General features: G+C 36.4%; 2 protein-coding genes across 7 annotated transcripts in view; one reads left to right on the top strand and one right to left on the bottom strand.

Annotated features, from left to right (window-relative positions):
* The window catches only part of LOC106877443 (glutamic acid-rich protein), a 121,707-nt gene extending 112,287 nt beyond the window's left edge, over window positions 1–9,420 (bottom strand). For 4 of the 6 annotated variants that reach the window (XM_052974303.1, XM_052974304.1, XM_052974309.1 and 1 more), the window contains exons 1-2: window positions 9,174–9,234; window positions 7,690–7,769 (exon numbers count right to left, since the gene is read on the bottom strand). In XM_052974303.1, coding sequence (XP_052830263.1) covers window positions 7,690–7,769; window positions 9,174–9,219 — 126 coding nt within the window. In that variant the 5' untranslated portion in view covers window positions 9,220–9,234. Of the gene's footprint in view, window positions 1–7,689; window positions 7,770–8,084; window positions 8,165–9,173; window positions 9,235–9,268 lie in introns of those variants that run through there. The other 2 variants (XM_052974307.1, XM_052974308.1) reach the window with 2 other exon arrangements.
* Window positions 9,414–16,957, top strand: part of LOC106881950 (uncharacterized) — a 41,908-nt gene continuing 34,364 nt past the window's right edge. Inside the window, exon 1 of the mRNA XM_014932480.2 lies at window positions 9,414–9,744. The gene's annotated coding sequence lies outside the window, so the exon portion shown is untranslated. The remainder of the gene's footprint in view (window positions 9,745–16,957) is intronic.

The raw sequence follows: 16,957 nt of genomic DNA, 5'->3' as shown, positions 1-16,957 counted from the left end.
CTAGTCTTTTCTTATATATTTTTTTTTTCATTTTCCCACTGTCCTCAACATTTTGGATTTTTCTGGCCAATGAAAGATAAAATGGTATTTAGATTAGACTTTTTAACGAAGGTTTTTATCCGATGTTAGAAATATCAAGGTGGGAGAGAAAGAGAGAGGGGATTACAAAGCGTGAATAACAATCATTTTTGAGTTGCCTTTATAAACAACTCTAACATTCTAGATACATTGACTTCATCAGTATAAACAGATTACACACACACACACACACACACACAGATATTAGTCGTTGAAGCAGTAATGGACCAGTAATAGAAGAAATGACACTTGAACTACAAAGTGAGGCTTTTAAAGTCAGGAAAAAGAGTAAATGGATAGTTTTTAAACAATTCAGAAATTCTTTGCGGTCTAATAAACAGCATGAAATTAGTTATATAATTAATAATGCGGTCGTTCAAGTCAATTGACACCATTGAATCAGACTGACTTTTAGAAGAAAAAAAAAAGCAAAAAGAATAAAACAAGAAAAAAAAACTTTCGCTACGAACTTTAAAAAACAACTAATACAAGAACATAGTCAGGGAAAAAAGAAAACTAGACATGTCAAAAATATGATGCAGTCGAACTAAAAAAACTGTCTAAAACATCAGTCAAAAAAGTGAAATAACATTTTCTCTTTTCTCCCTCTTTCCTATACCAATAGACACAATCCATGTATACACATGTCGAAATTCCTTGAATTTTAACCAATTTAAAATAAACAAAACCCTGGTCTAACTTTAAACAAAATCAACTTGATTTACTCTACTGTCAAAATTTTGACTCTTGTCTCAGGTTCTAAGCTGTGTCCAAGGTTAAGAAAATATTCAACTCTCACTAGTCCATCGAGTGCATTCGTAAATACAAATACAGTAATGCCTCGCTTTACGAGGAACCGCTTTACGAGTTTTATCTTTCAAGCACAAGATCCAAATTTTGAACAAAGTGCAAAAGTTTCTACTACCATAACAAATGCTTCAACGTGTTACCAAGAAATTTATAGAGAGCGAAAAAAAAAAGCTTCTAAGCAAACAATTCTAGACTTGTTTCTAAAAAGAATTCTACAAGTCCGTCTACGACTGCTTGTGAATCTGCGATCGCGTCTACAAATGATGGTGTGCGCGAGTCTAATGTGAACGAAAGTGATGCAGAAAACGATTATAATAATGATATTTTTTATTACAAATGATCTTGACCTTATTTTTACTTTACATAAAATATTCTTTGCATTCTACTGTTGTTTTATTGCCATTTATTTACGAATATTATAAATTTTACAGGTAAAATATTTTTCTGAAAACGAATTACGATTTATAACATTGTTACTATGGGAAATTATTGCTCTGCTTTACAAGTGGTCTCCAGGAACAAATTAACTCGTATATCAAGGCATTACTGTACATAACAAGGTGAACTTTAACAATAGCCTCCTTAAAGAATCTGTGGATAAGTAAAAACAGAAGTAGAATAGAGATTGAGTGATCATTCTTTTCTCTAAAAATCGTTTAAGAGAAAAGGCGCAGGTATGGCTGCATGATCACAAGCTTGCTTCCCAACCATGTGGTCTTACGTTCAAGTCCCACCGGGTGGCACCTTTAAATGAGTGTGAGCGTGCGTATCTAAATGTGTGTCTGTGTTATGTTTGTCCCCAGTCACCGATTGATGACCGATGTCGGTTTGCCTACGTCCTCTGCTGCTTAGCGGTTCGGCAAAAGACACAGAATTAGTACCAGGTTTTAAAAAAGTACATACTGCAGTAAATTCGTTCGACTAAACCCTTCAAGGCGGTACCCTAGCTTGGCCCCAGTCCAATGACTGAAACAAGTAAAAGATAAATGATAATTGTTTTCTCTAAAAAGTATTTTAACATTTCATGAGAGATGAAAATCAAGTCGCCAACTCAGAGATTTAACTAGTTAGTTCCTCAAATTTCGAAGGAGAAGAGATGAAATGTTATGTGTGACTACGACAAAGAACAGTACACAATTTCATTCTGTCTCCTTTATAAATCTGAAACCAGTGAGGAAACTACGTTAGCAGAGTTGAGCTAAAATTTTTCCCTGAATCATTTAAGATGAATATTATGACCACAATTCAAGGAAATACAATTATACATGTGGAATTCAGAAAGTGACCTCTTTACGTTCGAGTGACATGCTAAAAATAGTATCAAACTGTTTCTCTGTTCACACCTTACTCTAACTTGTAATTTCCTTATTATTAATTTCAAGGAAGGCAGCGAGCTGGCAGAATCGTTAGCATGCCGGGCAAAATACTTGGCAGCATTTCTTCCATTCTGAGTTCAAATTCCGCCGAGGTCAACTTTGCCTAGGAGTTGATGTAATCAGCGAGCCCACCTCCCAAAATTTCAAGCCTTGTGCCTATAGTAGAAAGGATTATTAATTTTGAGGGAAAATTAATTTTCGCCATTCGAAAAGAAAATTTTCAAATTTTCAAAAAGAAAATTTTTAAAAAGTCTGACGGTAGGAAGAATTAAAAAAAGGTCCTCTTATGGTCTTTCAAAACGAAGGTCACGAAGATAATGCCTGAAAAAAAAAAAATACAGGACTTGATAGCCATGCTTGAAACAGCTTTGAAGGGTACATATGACCAGAATGTTGGAATGAAGATCCACCACCACCATCCAACTGACACTTTTAAGGACAACGAGGAACAATTTGAGGGCGATTTGGTTGCTATTTCCTCCAAGGTGGGCTTACCATTAAGAGAATCCCTTATAATTTGGTCGTAAGTTCAATGTACATTGCCACAGCTAAACTACAAGCTATCCATTACATAGAGTCCCAGTGAACCTTTGAAAAAGAAAATACTTGGTTCTCGCAAATTTATATGGGAAGGATATAGAGAAATGATCCAGTGCACTACATGTATTATTTTATCAATACTGAAATGAACACTGAAAAGGTAAGTCAATATGCAGCGGGATTGACCTCAAAACAAAAGAATAACATTACGGGTATCGCATCTGACGGTCAGAATCTAGGTCAGCTACCAAGGACCTCTGTTGCCCCGCTCAACTCATACTTTGGTGTGTGTGTAATGGAAACTGAAATTCCGGACTTTAGTAGAATTTTAAAAATTCTTCCCAGGTGCAAATTTTGACACCTGAATCCAAGACATGACCTGAAAACATGGCAAACACTAAATATATTGCCCTCAGTAAGAGATTAATGTTGCCTGATGAAACAAATAACAAAATTGATATTGGCGGGAATTGAACTCTAAAACCTAAAGTGAAAAGAAAAAAAAGAAAAAAATATGTAGTCTCCCAAAAATGATAGTAGTATTCTGAGTTAGTTGTAATTTCTCTACCCAGCCATGTCAATCTTGTAACTTATCTGAGCTCGCTAAGTAGGTGTGCTAAATATGTCTTCTATCAAGCCTCTATATGAGAAAGTGTGGGCATGTGGAGGAGGGCTGTAATTCGTAGCTTATTATGCTGAAATCATCTCAAATTTCTTGCCCTTCCTTGTTGATTGAGGAAAGGGAGGAATAATAATATTGCAATTGATTGTGTGCGAGAGAAAGAGAACGAGTGAGAAAGGAGAGATGACCACCGAAAATGCTTCACATTATCTACACTTGTGTGAGTTCAAATTTCTTTGAGGCAGATAAAAATAAATACTAGTAATGTACTAAGGTTAGTTGTATCGCCGGCTACTGAAACCCGTAAAAGACAACTTTGTTATGTACGATACAAGGAATGTTAAATGTATAAATTAGGTTAGAGTTCGTTGAAGAAAGACGTGTGCAGGAAGTGGGGAGACTGTTGGAGAAATTAACGAAGAGAGGATAACGAGAATGGAGAGAAAGACAAGTAGAGAGAGATTAATAAAAAGTTGGAGAGAGAGAGAGAGATGCAGACAGATTATTCAGAAAATAGAGGCAGAATAAAATTAGACTTAGAAAATGAAGAAAAAAGAGAGACTTCGTGGATGGAAAAAGAGGGACTACAGAGAATAAACGGAAAGTGGGTGAAAGGGGAAAGAGAATAAACGGAATGTAGGTAGAGAGCAAGAACATAGATTGGTGAAAGGAGAGAAAGAATAAAGGTTAGAGTGGGTAAGAGGAGAGAGAGAGAGAGAGAAACAGACAGGCAGAGAAATTAAAGAAAGGGATAGGTAGAGAGAATAAACAAAGAGGGTGAAATGGGAGAGAATAAAGGCAGGGCGGGTGAGGGAAGAGATAGAATAAACGAAGGAAGTAGAGAATAGTGTATGTGTGAGTAGAAATAGAGAATGGAGAGAATAACTCGTGGGTGGGTGGGTGGACAGAGGAAGAATGTAGAGTGATTAGATCCAAAGTGATGGTGGGGGGATGTGAATGAAAGTGGAGCCTACAAAGAGATGGAAGACAAACAAATTTGTGTGTGCGTGTAGGAAAGCAGAGAGGAACAGATTGAAGATATAAGACAAAACTGAAGGGAAAAAGAAGAGAAGAGAGTAGAGGGAAAGGGAGGGAAAATGATCAAGTTTGTGAATTTCGCCAAGTTGTTTCTGAAGAACAGGCATAAAAAGTAAGAGGATGAAGAATTATCGAGAGATAGAGACGAGGCCAGCATCTGTTTTCTTCACTTGTGAAAAGGAGATGAAAAACACGGAGGAGGTGAGGTAATTAAGCACAACTGAAAACAGAAGTGAGATGAGAGATAAAGAAAGAGAGAGAGAGGAAAGGAGGGAGAGTTAGACGAAAGACAGAATGAAACTGTAATGGAGATGTAGAGAGAGAGAGAGAGAGAGGGAGAGAAGAGGATGGGATAAAAGGAATTAACTAGATGTATACAGAATGGCGAGAAGCAAACATTACTAAGGATGTTCCTGGTGGAATGATAGAGGAGGGTAAGTGGTATAAGTGGGAGAAATAAAGGTAAAATATGGGGAGAAAGAGAGGAGAAGAGAAAAGCACTGGAGAAAAGTAGGAGTGAAATCTGCGAATGCACGCAGAGAGGAGGAGGAGGAGCGAGAGTAAGTATGGATCGTCTGCTCGAATAGCAAGATGGGAGTAGCAATAGTAAAGGAGGGAGATGAACGATACAGGAGGAAGGAGAGAAAAAAAAGAAAGTATAGAAAAACTAAGAGCACAGTGGAAGGGGAATACAAAGAAAGCGTATGGAAAGCTAAGAGCACAGTGGAAGAGGAGAGGAAAAGTATGAGGAGCGAGGGAAGTTGAAGATCGTCTGCTACGGAAAGATGATGTGAATAGATGTAGAGGCGACACGACAGCGCTCAGTTTAAGTTTTTGGAAAGAGGATAATGGTTGCAGAGGACACCCGACTGACAGGCTGTTTTGGACGCGACCGACTAGAGGCTGTAATGGATAAGTGATATCTGGAGTGGTCACAGTTACTGATGTATGTGCTGGACACTACCACACTACAGATGGCCACTGTACATTGACTGTACTATTAGTAACTGATAACCACCGTTTAAATGGCCGTATTAGATACAAATGTCCAATGACTGACTGCGCTATTGGATAAAGATGATCGGCAACACTGTTTTGGACACGGATAGCTACCAACTGGGGTTCTGCATTGGACATATAAAAAAAGATATGATGATCTATTTGATAGACAACTGACCGGTGGTTATATTAGACACGGACGACCAGCGACTGAATACCATTCAAAACAAATGACCGTCGATGTTTGTAGGGAACATGACCACCAAACTGGCCGCTATCTTGGTGCAGACGACCACGAAATGGGGGACCGCTGATAGCCGAATTGACATGACTGACCACAGACAATGATCAATGACTGATGGCTGAATATAAGATATATGACCAATGATGGATGTAGTGGACATAGAAGATTAGGTACAAAGTTTCATTGATAATGGTGTGGCCGTAGCACCATCAATGGTCGCAGTGCTCAGATGATAGTTATGGTGTTAGCGGTAGCCGATGCAGTAAATATTCAGTAACCGCAATATAATGGTGGTAGTAGTTAGTAAAGGATGTTTTTATTATTACTGTAGCAACTACAATACTAAAGACTATATAGTAAAAGTAGTATTAGGTTAGTAGTTACAGCACTATTACTACTAGTAGTAGTAATAGTAGTGTTGGTAGTGGTGTCGTAGTAACAACTATACACTAGAGGGGGAGCAGCAAGTGAACGAGGTTGTATTTCTGTAATACTTCAACATGCTAAAAATAGCAGTCAAATATCACTGAAAAGTACACTGTACGGTTTTTTATTTTAAGAAAGAAAAAACACATTGAATGATGAGATCTTTCTTGGGTTCCCTTGCACATAGGTAAAAGACAGGGGCTGGTAACGTCTGGGCTGGAATGTGCTTTGATCAAATGTCTGCTCAACCAGGATTGGCCTGGGGCTAATCGGCAACCATGTAACAGAATGTCTACATGTCAATAACGCATCATATATATTTATACACACACATATATATATATATGTATGTATATATATATATATATATGTATGTATATTATGCGCATGTTCTGCCCAGCCATAAATAAACTGATTACATGTTTCCCTCCAGTTTCTCTACAACCCCACCACCCTCACTTTCTACTTATCAAACCGCTAAACCTCTCTCTCAACACCATATTTGGACACTGTGTGAGTATACAAGATGTGTGTATGCGTGTATACAGCCGCATTATTGTGTCTGCCTCACACTTTGCGTGTTTGTTTAAAATCGCTGTACTATGTATGTGTGTGTATGCGCACATACATACATACGTACGTACACACACATGTATTAGAGAGAGAGTGAGAGGGGGGAGTGTTAGATCTTAAGAAATATAAATTATTCAATGCGACAATATTTCTAATAAATTATATTTCCAACGAAAACAGTTGTTCCCACCATTTTAAAAGTACATAAACAAAAATATATTCACATAAAATCTCTTAGCGCCTTTGAAAGATAATTTTTTTTTCTTTTCTTTTCTTTTTTGGAAATGAAAAATATTTTTTATTTCAATCATTCCAGTACATAAGATAAAAAGTTTTCAAGTTAAAACTTAAAGGCCTACACACACACACACATTAATTGCTTGACATACCTACACAAATGTGCCTCACACACACAACTTTGTTTCTTTATAACTTTTAGAAAAATGGATATTTCTTGATGAAATTTTCTACATATACCTTTCAGGTGGTGTAGATTCCCATTATATATTTTGGATGGGTAGTTGTGGAGTGGGGGGAAACGAGTTTCGGATAATTCATACGAGTCGACTTTATTTCCTCATAACTTTCAGAAAAAAAGAATGGGTACTTTTCAATTACCCGTAAATCTAGAAACATTCCACACCTTTATATATTTGTATGTGAAATAAAACTTGAGAGTGGAGCAAAAATAAATAAATAACATACATATGTATTTAGGTTTATGAAGAATTATACATACATATATGTTAAGTGTAACAGTTGCGTATATATTAGAGAATGCATAGGTATGTATATGTTTTCTTTGCGACCATACACAGCCATACCGATTTATTTACAAGGAGAAGGGATTGATTTCGGGCCGTCCGTGCCCATCTCAGAAACAATAAATGGGTCGCATAGTGTATACATATAGGTATGAGTAAGAATGACTATATACGAGCGTATGTATAATGTTGAGTTATGTATATGTGCAGTCGTCTCACCTTGTTATTGCATGTAATATTCGAAATGTAAACTTTGATCACCATGATGTCTGCTTTTCGGTCCCCGCACCACTCCTTGGCTATCAAAGAGAAAATAAATCAACAGAAAAGCTTAAATACATACATATATATATATATATATATAACAGGAAAGAAATGAGAGTATGAGGATATGTGTGTGAGAGTGTGTGCGTGCAAATACACATGTAGCAGGAAGGAATGTGTATGCGTCTATGTATATGCGCATGCATGTGTGTATGTAAATGTTACAATATATAGGTATATGTATATGCGCGTGTATATATGTACACATACACTTATATATATACCTTTATATTAATGTTGAAAAAATATTTTATCTAAAACAAGAGCGTAAATAGTTAAAACATACATACATACATACACACGTGTGTATACACGTCAATGTCTGTCTGTGTTTGGCAAACGGACAAATGCCAAAAGGGTGAACCTTTGACATTTCAAACCATAACACAGAGAAGGGGCGAGGTGTAGGGGCGGTTTAATGCGAAGAAAAGTCAAGAAAGATACGAGACATTTAGTGTATTTTTACAGTATCAACAGGCATGCAGCTATCTTACGGCATTTTAGATATACGAGATAAATAAACTGATAGATATACGAGTTCATAGATCGAAAGGTAAGACAGACACGAAATTACATAAATTTAGACGGACAGGTAAATAGACAGACGTATACATACATGCACGCACGTACGTATATAAAGACAGTGTGACTGATAGTCTGTATATAGATCTCTGCATGTAATACAATTGATTAGAATTTAATTAGTCTTAATTTTAAGATTTCCTTTCCCCATTTGTGGGTATTTGAAGATATATGTGTCTGTGGTTTATCGTACTACGCAACTTGGAAATGGTAGCGGCCCCTGTACACAAACATGCGCATATGCATATATATATATATATCGACTTGGACATTTTCACTTATTTCTAGACGCTTTCCTCACTTATCGCCTACCCTTTTTTTTTATTTTTAATACCTTTCTTATATGTATACACGTTCTTGAAAAAAAAAAATGTTTTCACTTTCTCCTCAAATGTCTACATTCTCTAGTCATATTTAAGAGTAGAAAAAATAACAAAAATAAAAACTATAAATAAATAAATATATATATATATATATATATATATATAATCATTTATTTTCTGTGAGAATGGAATACTGTCAGTAGAGCCGAACTGACAATTTTTGTTACTAATTAATTTTGCTTGTTTTAAATATTATATATATATATATATATATATATATAGTAAAATGAAGATAATGAATTTTGCATTTTTTATCATGTTTTTTCCATTTTCAATGCTAACATAATACAAAACAACCATAAATTTTTTTCCCCTTCTCCAAAGTAAACTTTTACTTTAAAATCCTATCTCGGGTTTTGTTTTCTTTCATTTAAATAACTATTTTCTATCTGTCTATCTTGTTAATAATATTACATTTCTTTTTCCAGTCTGATGCATATTTTCGTCTTTTCTCTCGCATTCGCTAACTGTTTGCCTCTCTCTCTGGCCACCCGTTTTAAAACACTCACCTTGAAAAAAATGCTCCTCCGTCCGCCTCTACCCCGGTATTGACATTAAACTGTTGTAATAATCAACAAGGTGGTGGTGGAGTGGTGAAGTGATGCGAGCATGACGTCACCGATGTTTGTGCGTATGTTTCGGTGACGTCTACACATCTTGCCATCCCCGGTTGCTCGTTGCTGGGGGTGAATATATAAACAACAAAATAACCAAACTGTTTGTTGTTGCTGCTGCTACTGCTACTACCGCTGCTGCTGCCACTGCTGTAGTATTTGTTGCTACTTCTATTGTTTACTGCTGTTTTTGTTGCTGTGGTTATATTTCTTTACCTGAGTGCAACTTATTCTCCACCTCATCGTCATCATTATATTTCAATTGACTATACAAGCATGTATAGAGTGTCCAAGGTTGTCGTTGGTTAGTTCCAAGTCGGTTCTGATCGGGTGTAGCCATTCATGTGAGTCCAAATTTGATTGTGGACAAGGTAAGTTCTGACGTTTGTGTTATCAACTGTTAATTAACTGTAAAACTATAATTAAGTTTCTTATCGTTTGAGATTACTGGGGACTTGACTTTAGGATAGGGTGCTGTCACCAATACCATTGGGACGTGCCGTGAAGTTGTTAAAAGTGACTACACCACGACATTTGGAACAGTAATAAAATAAGTGATTTTCTAAAAGTTTGAAAAGATAATTAACTAGGGCTGCCCCAGGTTAAGATGTGTAACTTGGAATGTTTTTTAGTTTAAAATTTACTAACATGTGACTCTGCCTTGGTTTTAACTTGTTTATGATTGTCACAATTTAATTTTGTCACCTGTAGGGGCTACAGGTTGGTTGTATCATGAATTAAGAAGTATGCCTTGCGGCATAATTTTCCTTTAATTTGTTGATAGATAATTGTTGTTCGTAAAGTTATTTTTCATTTCTTTTCTAATTTCAATTTACGTCAAGATCCATCGGACTTTTCACTCGAACTCAGGATCAATAATCAACAATAAGTAGCAGTAATATACTGAGGTACTATTCAATCGAATACGTCTCTTGGCAATCAAAAGACACCACACTTTGTTAACAGGAGTCGGTATTAAATAATGATAATAATTATCTACATTAGCACAAGGTTATAAATGTACTGGGACGGGAGGGAGTGAATTGGAACAGTCACAGTGTATTACTGGTACTTATTTTATGTGCCATGGAGTGATAAAAGGTTTGATGTTGTTACGAAGACCAAATTTTTTAGGCTATAAATCAAATGCCATGTCTTAGTGGTGGTAAATATGTTCCAATTTCATATTTCTTTCACCTTAAAATTGTCAAGTTTCGTGTCTATATAAGAAATGAATTATTGAACGCTAAATTCCTGGGATGTTGAAACAGTGGACCATTTTCACTTCACAGGTGATTCGAATTAAGTTTTTTCCACTTACTCTACTTAATGCCCCAGGGATGGGGGGAAACGACCATTACAACATTCCAGGAAAGACAACAAAGTACATGGTTGTTTCTCCCGATCCTCCTCACTCTTATCATGAAAGACACTAAGTTCGTGGATGTTACCCAGTTTACTCTTCAGTTTCATCAATCAAGGAGGACTACAAGTTATATATGGATGTTACCCTGTGTCTTCTATTTTATGAGCATGAGAGGGCTATGACCTTTTCTGATTACTTAATAAAATAAACTAGATTTATTATCTTTCAGTAATCAGCTTTTATTATTTTATTGGTTTAGTTAAGGCAACGGAATGGCAGAATCATTAGCACACTGGCAAAATACTTGGCAGTATTTCATCAATCTTCGGGTTCTAAGTTCAAGTGCCACCAAGGTTGACTTTGCCTTTCATCCATTCGGGGTCGATAAATTAAGTACCTGTGAAACACTGGGGTCGATGTAATCAACAGAATTTCAGGTCTTGTGCCTATAGTAGAAAGGATTATTTTATTGGTTTAGTCATAAGACTGCAGACATACTGGAGCAAAGTCATCAGGGAATTTTGTAGATCCAATCAATGACTCCAATATTGATTTCAGTCTTGTACTTATTTTGAAATGCTAAGTTCATCATCATCAGTTTAACATCCACTTTTCCATGATTGCATGGGTCATATACAATTTGTTGAGGTAGAATTTTTACAGCCAGCTGCCCTTTCTCTCACCAACCATCACTCGTTTCCAAGTAAGGTAATATTCCCCATGACCAGACCTGTCTTTCATGAAAGATTGAAAACAAAGGATATCGCTTGCATGATGGTAACATTCGTTTACAACTATTACAGGAAGTCAAGCTATGGAGGCACACTCACATACATACACACATACATGCATACATACATATATATATATATATATATATATATATATATATATATATACACAAATAATAAATGAATATATGCATATATACGTACATGTATGTACATACCTACATCCACCTGTATATATAGATGCATATCTGAGTACAGGACATTGCAAACAAAACGTAGACAAAATGATAAACAGAGTACAGAAAACACACAGGCCACATAGAGAACATTTTCTTCATCAGCTGCCACCATTCTAACACTGGCGTTTCGAAGAGATATAGAACAGGCTTCTCTCAGTTTCCATCTACCAAATCCACTCACAAAGTTTTGGTCTGTCTGGGGCTAATATAGAAGAAGTACCTTGGGCAAATGTCCCTCAGTATGGTACCCAAGATCATGTGGTTGGGAATCATAAAGCCATGTCTGCCCCTATTGGACATAAAGACACAAAACATAAAACAATACCTGCTTTTAGTTTCATGTAAACATAAACACAGGTGCATGTGTGCGTACATACATACATTCACATGCATACACACTTACTATGTCTGCCAAATTCCACTTAGAAAGTATTGATCAACCTAAGATTACTGTAGAAAACACTACCCAAGTTGTTGTGCATTGAAATTCATGTTGGGACCATGTGGATTCAAAGCAGACTTATTAACAACAGAGCTATATCTGAACCTTAGAGATACTGCTTTTCTTAAGATCCTGCTGTCATTAACAATTGGGAAATCTAAATTTTATTTGTGACCTGAACATGTGAAGGTTAATTATTCAAGTGCCAACCAATCAAAATTCTCCTTGACATTAACGATTTGGCTGTTGGTCAAGAATGTATTCCGGATCTGTCAAAAGTGTTTCATTATTTACCAAAGTAGTTTACATTCTCATAAATAAAAAGACTCTTACACATTCGTATTCATACATGCATAATAAATCTATTGGAGTGTGTGTGTGTGTGTGTGTATATATATATATATATGTATATATATATATATATAATATACATACAGATACAGGCTTGCTCTCATCGTCTATATATGTTCAAGCAAAAGTAAGTTTATCTGTATAAACATATATGTGTGTGTGTGTATGTGATATATATATATATATATATATATATATATATATATATATGTATATACATGCTCTTATGTGTGTGCATGCGTATCGAGATAAAATGGTAATATATTTATCCCATGCCTTCATACGATACTCAGTTGGTGAGCTTATGTGATTAAAGGTGTTTGTTCTTGTATGGATTTATTGACCTATTTCATCAGAAAGAGTTGTATGTGTCCATGATACCTGGAGTAAATGAGACAATGTAATTTTTGTTTCTCATATAGGTACAAAGCCTGAAATTTGTGGGAGGGGGTTAGTCAATTACATTGATATCAATATTTCACTGGTCCTTCATTTTATCAACCTGAAAGGATGAAAAGCAGAGTCGGCTTCAGAGGAATTTGATCTTAGCATGTCATCAGCATCATCGTTGTCATCATTATCATCAGCTTTATCTCATATCTGAAAATTTAGTTTCTTTGCTGAAAGCTTCCTTTATGGTGACAGCATTGATAACTATGTAGACCAATTCTTGCATAGAAGAGTCGATGGCATTGACTGCATGGTAACGAAGCTATCATCATCATCATCATTTAACATCCATTTTCCATGCTGAGTACTGGCAAGCCAGGAGGCTGCACCAGGCTCCAATCTGATCTGCCAAGGTTTCTACAGCTGGATACCCTTCCTAACGCCAACCACTCCAAGAGTGTAGTCGGTGCTTTTTACGTGCCACCAGCACAGGAGCCAGTCAGGCAGCACTGGCATCGACCACTTGCCTTGATCAGAAATATGGCTTTAGCTAACTTGAAATTATGACTACCAATCCAAGTAGTCTAATAATGAATTCACACAGCCACTGTACAATTCACACAAAATAATGTACTCATAGATACACAATGCAAACACAAAAGACTGGATGAATATGGCTGGAACACCTATGGATCAAAGATGGGTTACTAGGCCAGGACTGACTGAGAGCTAAACAACAGCAACAAGAATTCACTCACTTCTTAGTATAATGATTTCCTTCTTTGTTTAACCCTTTAGCACTTAAACTGGCCATATCTGGCCCAGTTATTCTACCTGTTTTATTTTATGTTCCAAGCAGCCAGATCTGGCTTGTCACACCCACCCTACAATGTTATTCTAAAAATAAATCGCATCATTACAATCTCAAAGCTACGAGATAATGCATGAGTAATTCAAAACAGTGTGAATAAATAAACATCACATTTGACTGAGTAATTTGAATGCTTACAGGTTAAAATCCAGATTGTGCAGAAGTACTGATGTAATGGAGGCACATGGCTTACTGGTTAGAGTGTTGGACTCCTGATCACAAGATTGTGGTTTTGATTCCTGGGCCGGATGATATTTTGTGCCCTTGAGCAATACACTTCATTTTACGATGCTCCAGTCCACTCAACTAGCAGGCATAGGTATTTACACAGAATTGATTATGGAAAGCAACAGTTTACAAAAGGAATGAAGCGAGATATGCAAATAGGGAGGGGCAGCCACTTTGGGCCAATCAAGAAACTCTAACAGATCCAAGATTGTCCCTGGCTATTGAGGGGAAGTGCTCTCTTCTGACTACATTCTCCAGCCTATAAAGCAAATACTGAGAGTTGGCCCTTTCTCTTCATTCTCTCATTTTTCAGCAAATTTTTTGTAGGGCAGCACCTTTCTCACTATCTTCACATTCCTCTTGAAGAAATTCAGATGAGAGCTTGGCCAGAAAAAAATATCTGTCTGCAGTCCTTTCAGTCTTGTCTACTAAATTATCTCTCTCACCATAGCCATCTGATAAGAGTCCAGAATTGGCTGCCTTGAGGATGGCTACAAATAAGTAGTGATGATCAACCTTACTGAAAGTTTTTGGTTGATCCCATTTCATCAAAATCCCATCAAATTCAGATTTGTTACCCACACTCTCTATGCTATTCTATATTTTTGAGATGAGAATATGACAAAATCTGTGTGTACTCTATCCCATGCAGTTGTGGTAGGTTAGACAAAGGTGAAACATGCCACCCACCTTAAAGTAAGGGTAGAGGAACTGATAAATGATTATGCCAGCTTAATGTCTAAATACCAATAACTACTACTAATAATAATAATGGTTCCAAATTTTGCCCCAAGAGCAGCCATTTTGGGGGAGGAGATGAGTTAATTACATCGACCCCAGTGTTTTACTGGTACTTAATTTATCAACCCTGAAAGGATGAAAGGCAAAGTCAACCTTGGTAGAATTTGTAATCAGAACCTAAGGACGGATGAAATATTGCTAAGCATCTTGCCCAGCATGCTAACGACTCTGCAAGCTCACCACCTTCTATAATAATAATAATAATAATGATGATGATGGTTTCAAATTTTGGCACAAAGCCAGAAGTTTCAGGGGTGGGGTAAGTCGATTATATCAACCCCAGTACTCGACTGATACTTATTTTATTTATCCTGAAAGGGTGAAAAGCAAATTTGACCTTGACAGAATTTGAATTCAGAACATGAAGATGGACAAAATGCCACTAAGCATCATTTTGCCCAGTGTGCTAATAATTCTGCTAGCTTGCCACCTTAATGATAATGATGATGATGATCTCTTTTATTGACCACAAAGGCCAAAGACATTGAGACAATACAAGGGCAAAATATAGCTGGGTCCCTGTCTTGTAGTCAGTTCCAAATTGACTGTACAGATCACAAGTCTGTGGCTCGTGTAGTGCATTGTCTGAAAGTGTGGACAACTTAGGTTAATTTTGTCTGCTAACCTGATGAAACTTCTATCTAAATATGACCAGGATGACCTGTTGCAATTTGTCCTAGTTCTCATTTGCACTTTTGGAAAAACAAGGCAAAAACCTGGTTAGACAGTTTGAATTGACCAAGAAGGTATGTGAGCTTTTGCATTCCCATCTTCTATCAGTCACTCTCACACAGTCCCTGCAGACATCCAAAATTCCATCCCAATTTCTCACTGTCACTAATGAGCAATGTTCCTAGAAATAGTTCTTAACCCATTACCTACCAGTGATCTCATATGAGATCACTTAAAAATTACAAATTTCGTAATTATCTGTCAATATTTACACATATCTAACCTTTTTGCTATATCTACTTGGTATATTTCTCTGATATTCAAATGAGGTTTGCTAATTTTTCACCCAATATCTTGCTTATTTCTATTTAAAATGTTATTTTGATCATTCCAGCGTGTTTCTAAGGCTGTTTTATGCTAGAAATCAAAGTTTCATAAAAAAAAAATTCCAGTTAATAGAATTATGGGAGGTAATGGGTTAATAACAGAAGAAATCAAATCTGCCTGCTCCAGTTGGAGCATAAATGGCCCACCACTTTCCTCTCATTGCTGCTCACCACAACCACCAATTTAAATTCCATGTCTCAGAAAACTGTATAATAATTGTAATGCTTCAATTGTAGTTGCTGTTTAATCCTTAGTGAGCTCAGATCTTGTAGGCCTATGGTCAAAGATATTCCAGCCATGATCGCCTCATCTTTTATTTTGACATAGTGTATCAAAAATTTATCATCATTATCATCTTCCTGTGTCTTGTACAACCATTCATTGAGGTGCTACTCTAAATGCACTGACAGTCAAGAATTGCCACTGATCTCTGCTGTTCATCATATATAGAAGGGCCACTGTTCTAGTCCTTAATATTGATAGAGCAGAGTTATCTTTGTCTGTTTCTTCTTTATTTTCTTCAGCTGTTCTGAATGATTTTGGACAGAGAGTTATGGTATCTGTATCAAATGAGCTGTTGATACTTGACTGTAGCAAGGAGTGTTTCCTGTTTACCAGCATATTTGGTGACTTACTGCCTGACAAGGCTGCTGTTCTGTGATCTCTGTATGAGATACATAGCAACCTTATATAGACATGTGCTAAAATACCTGTTTCTTCATTATATATCAGCTGTACATCTCCAGTTTCCATACCCATACTGAAGGATCGAAGCCATTAAGAGCTTGTACATTTTGAGCTTCATTGAAAAGCTGATGGGAAGTACTTTTTCAATATAACATTCATTTTCATTGTTGCAGGTCATGTCTTGTTTTTATAAGCTGACTAGCAGACATACCTGGCATTGCTCGGAATTTAAATGGATTAGTTTGCACATGCAGTAGCTAGACCTCTCCTATTCATTATAGCCCTACAGACCATCACAAATGAATGTAAGACTGGCTGTCCATGGGAACTCCTATATGCTGGTGATCAAATTATCATCAGTATGACTGCAGTCAAATGACTGAAACAAATAAAAGAATATATATATATATATATATATA

This window comes from Octopus bimaculoides, chromosome 18 (genome assembly GCF_001194135.2).
Source record: "Octopus bimaculoides isolate UCB-OBI-ISO-001 chromosome 18, ASM119413v2, whole genome shotgun sequence".
Taxonomy (NCBI): domain Eukaryota; kingdom Metazoa; phylum Mollusca; class Cephalopoda; order Octopoda; family Octopodidae; genus Octopus; species Octopus bimaculoides.
Note: the sequence above shows the minus strand (reverse complement) of the source record. Positions and strands in the feature narration are given on the sequence as shown.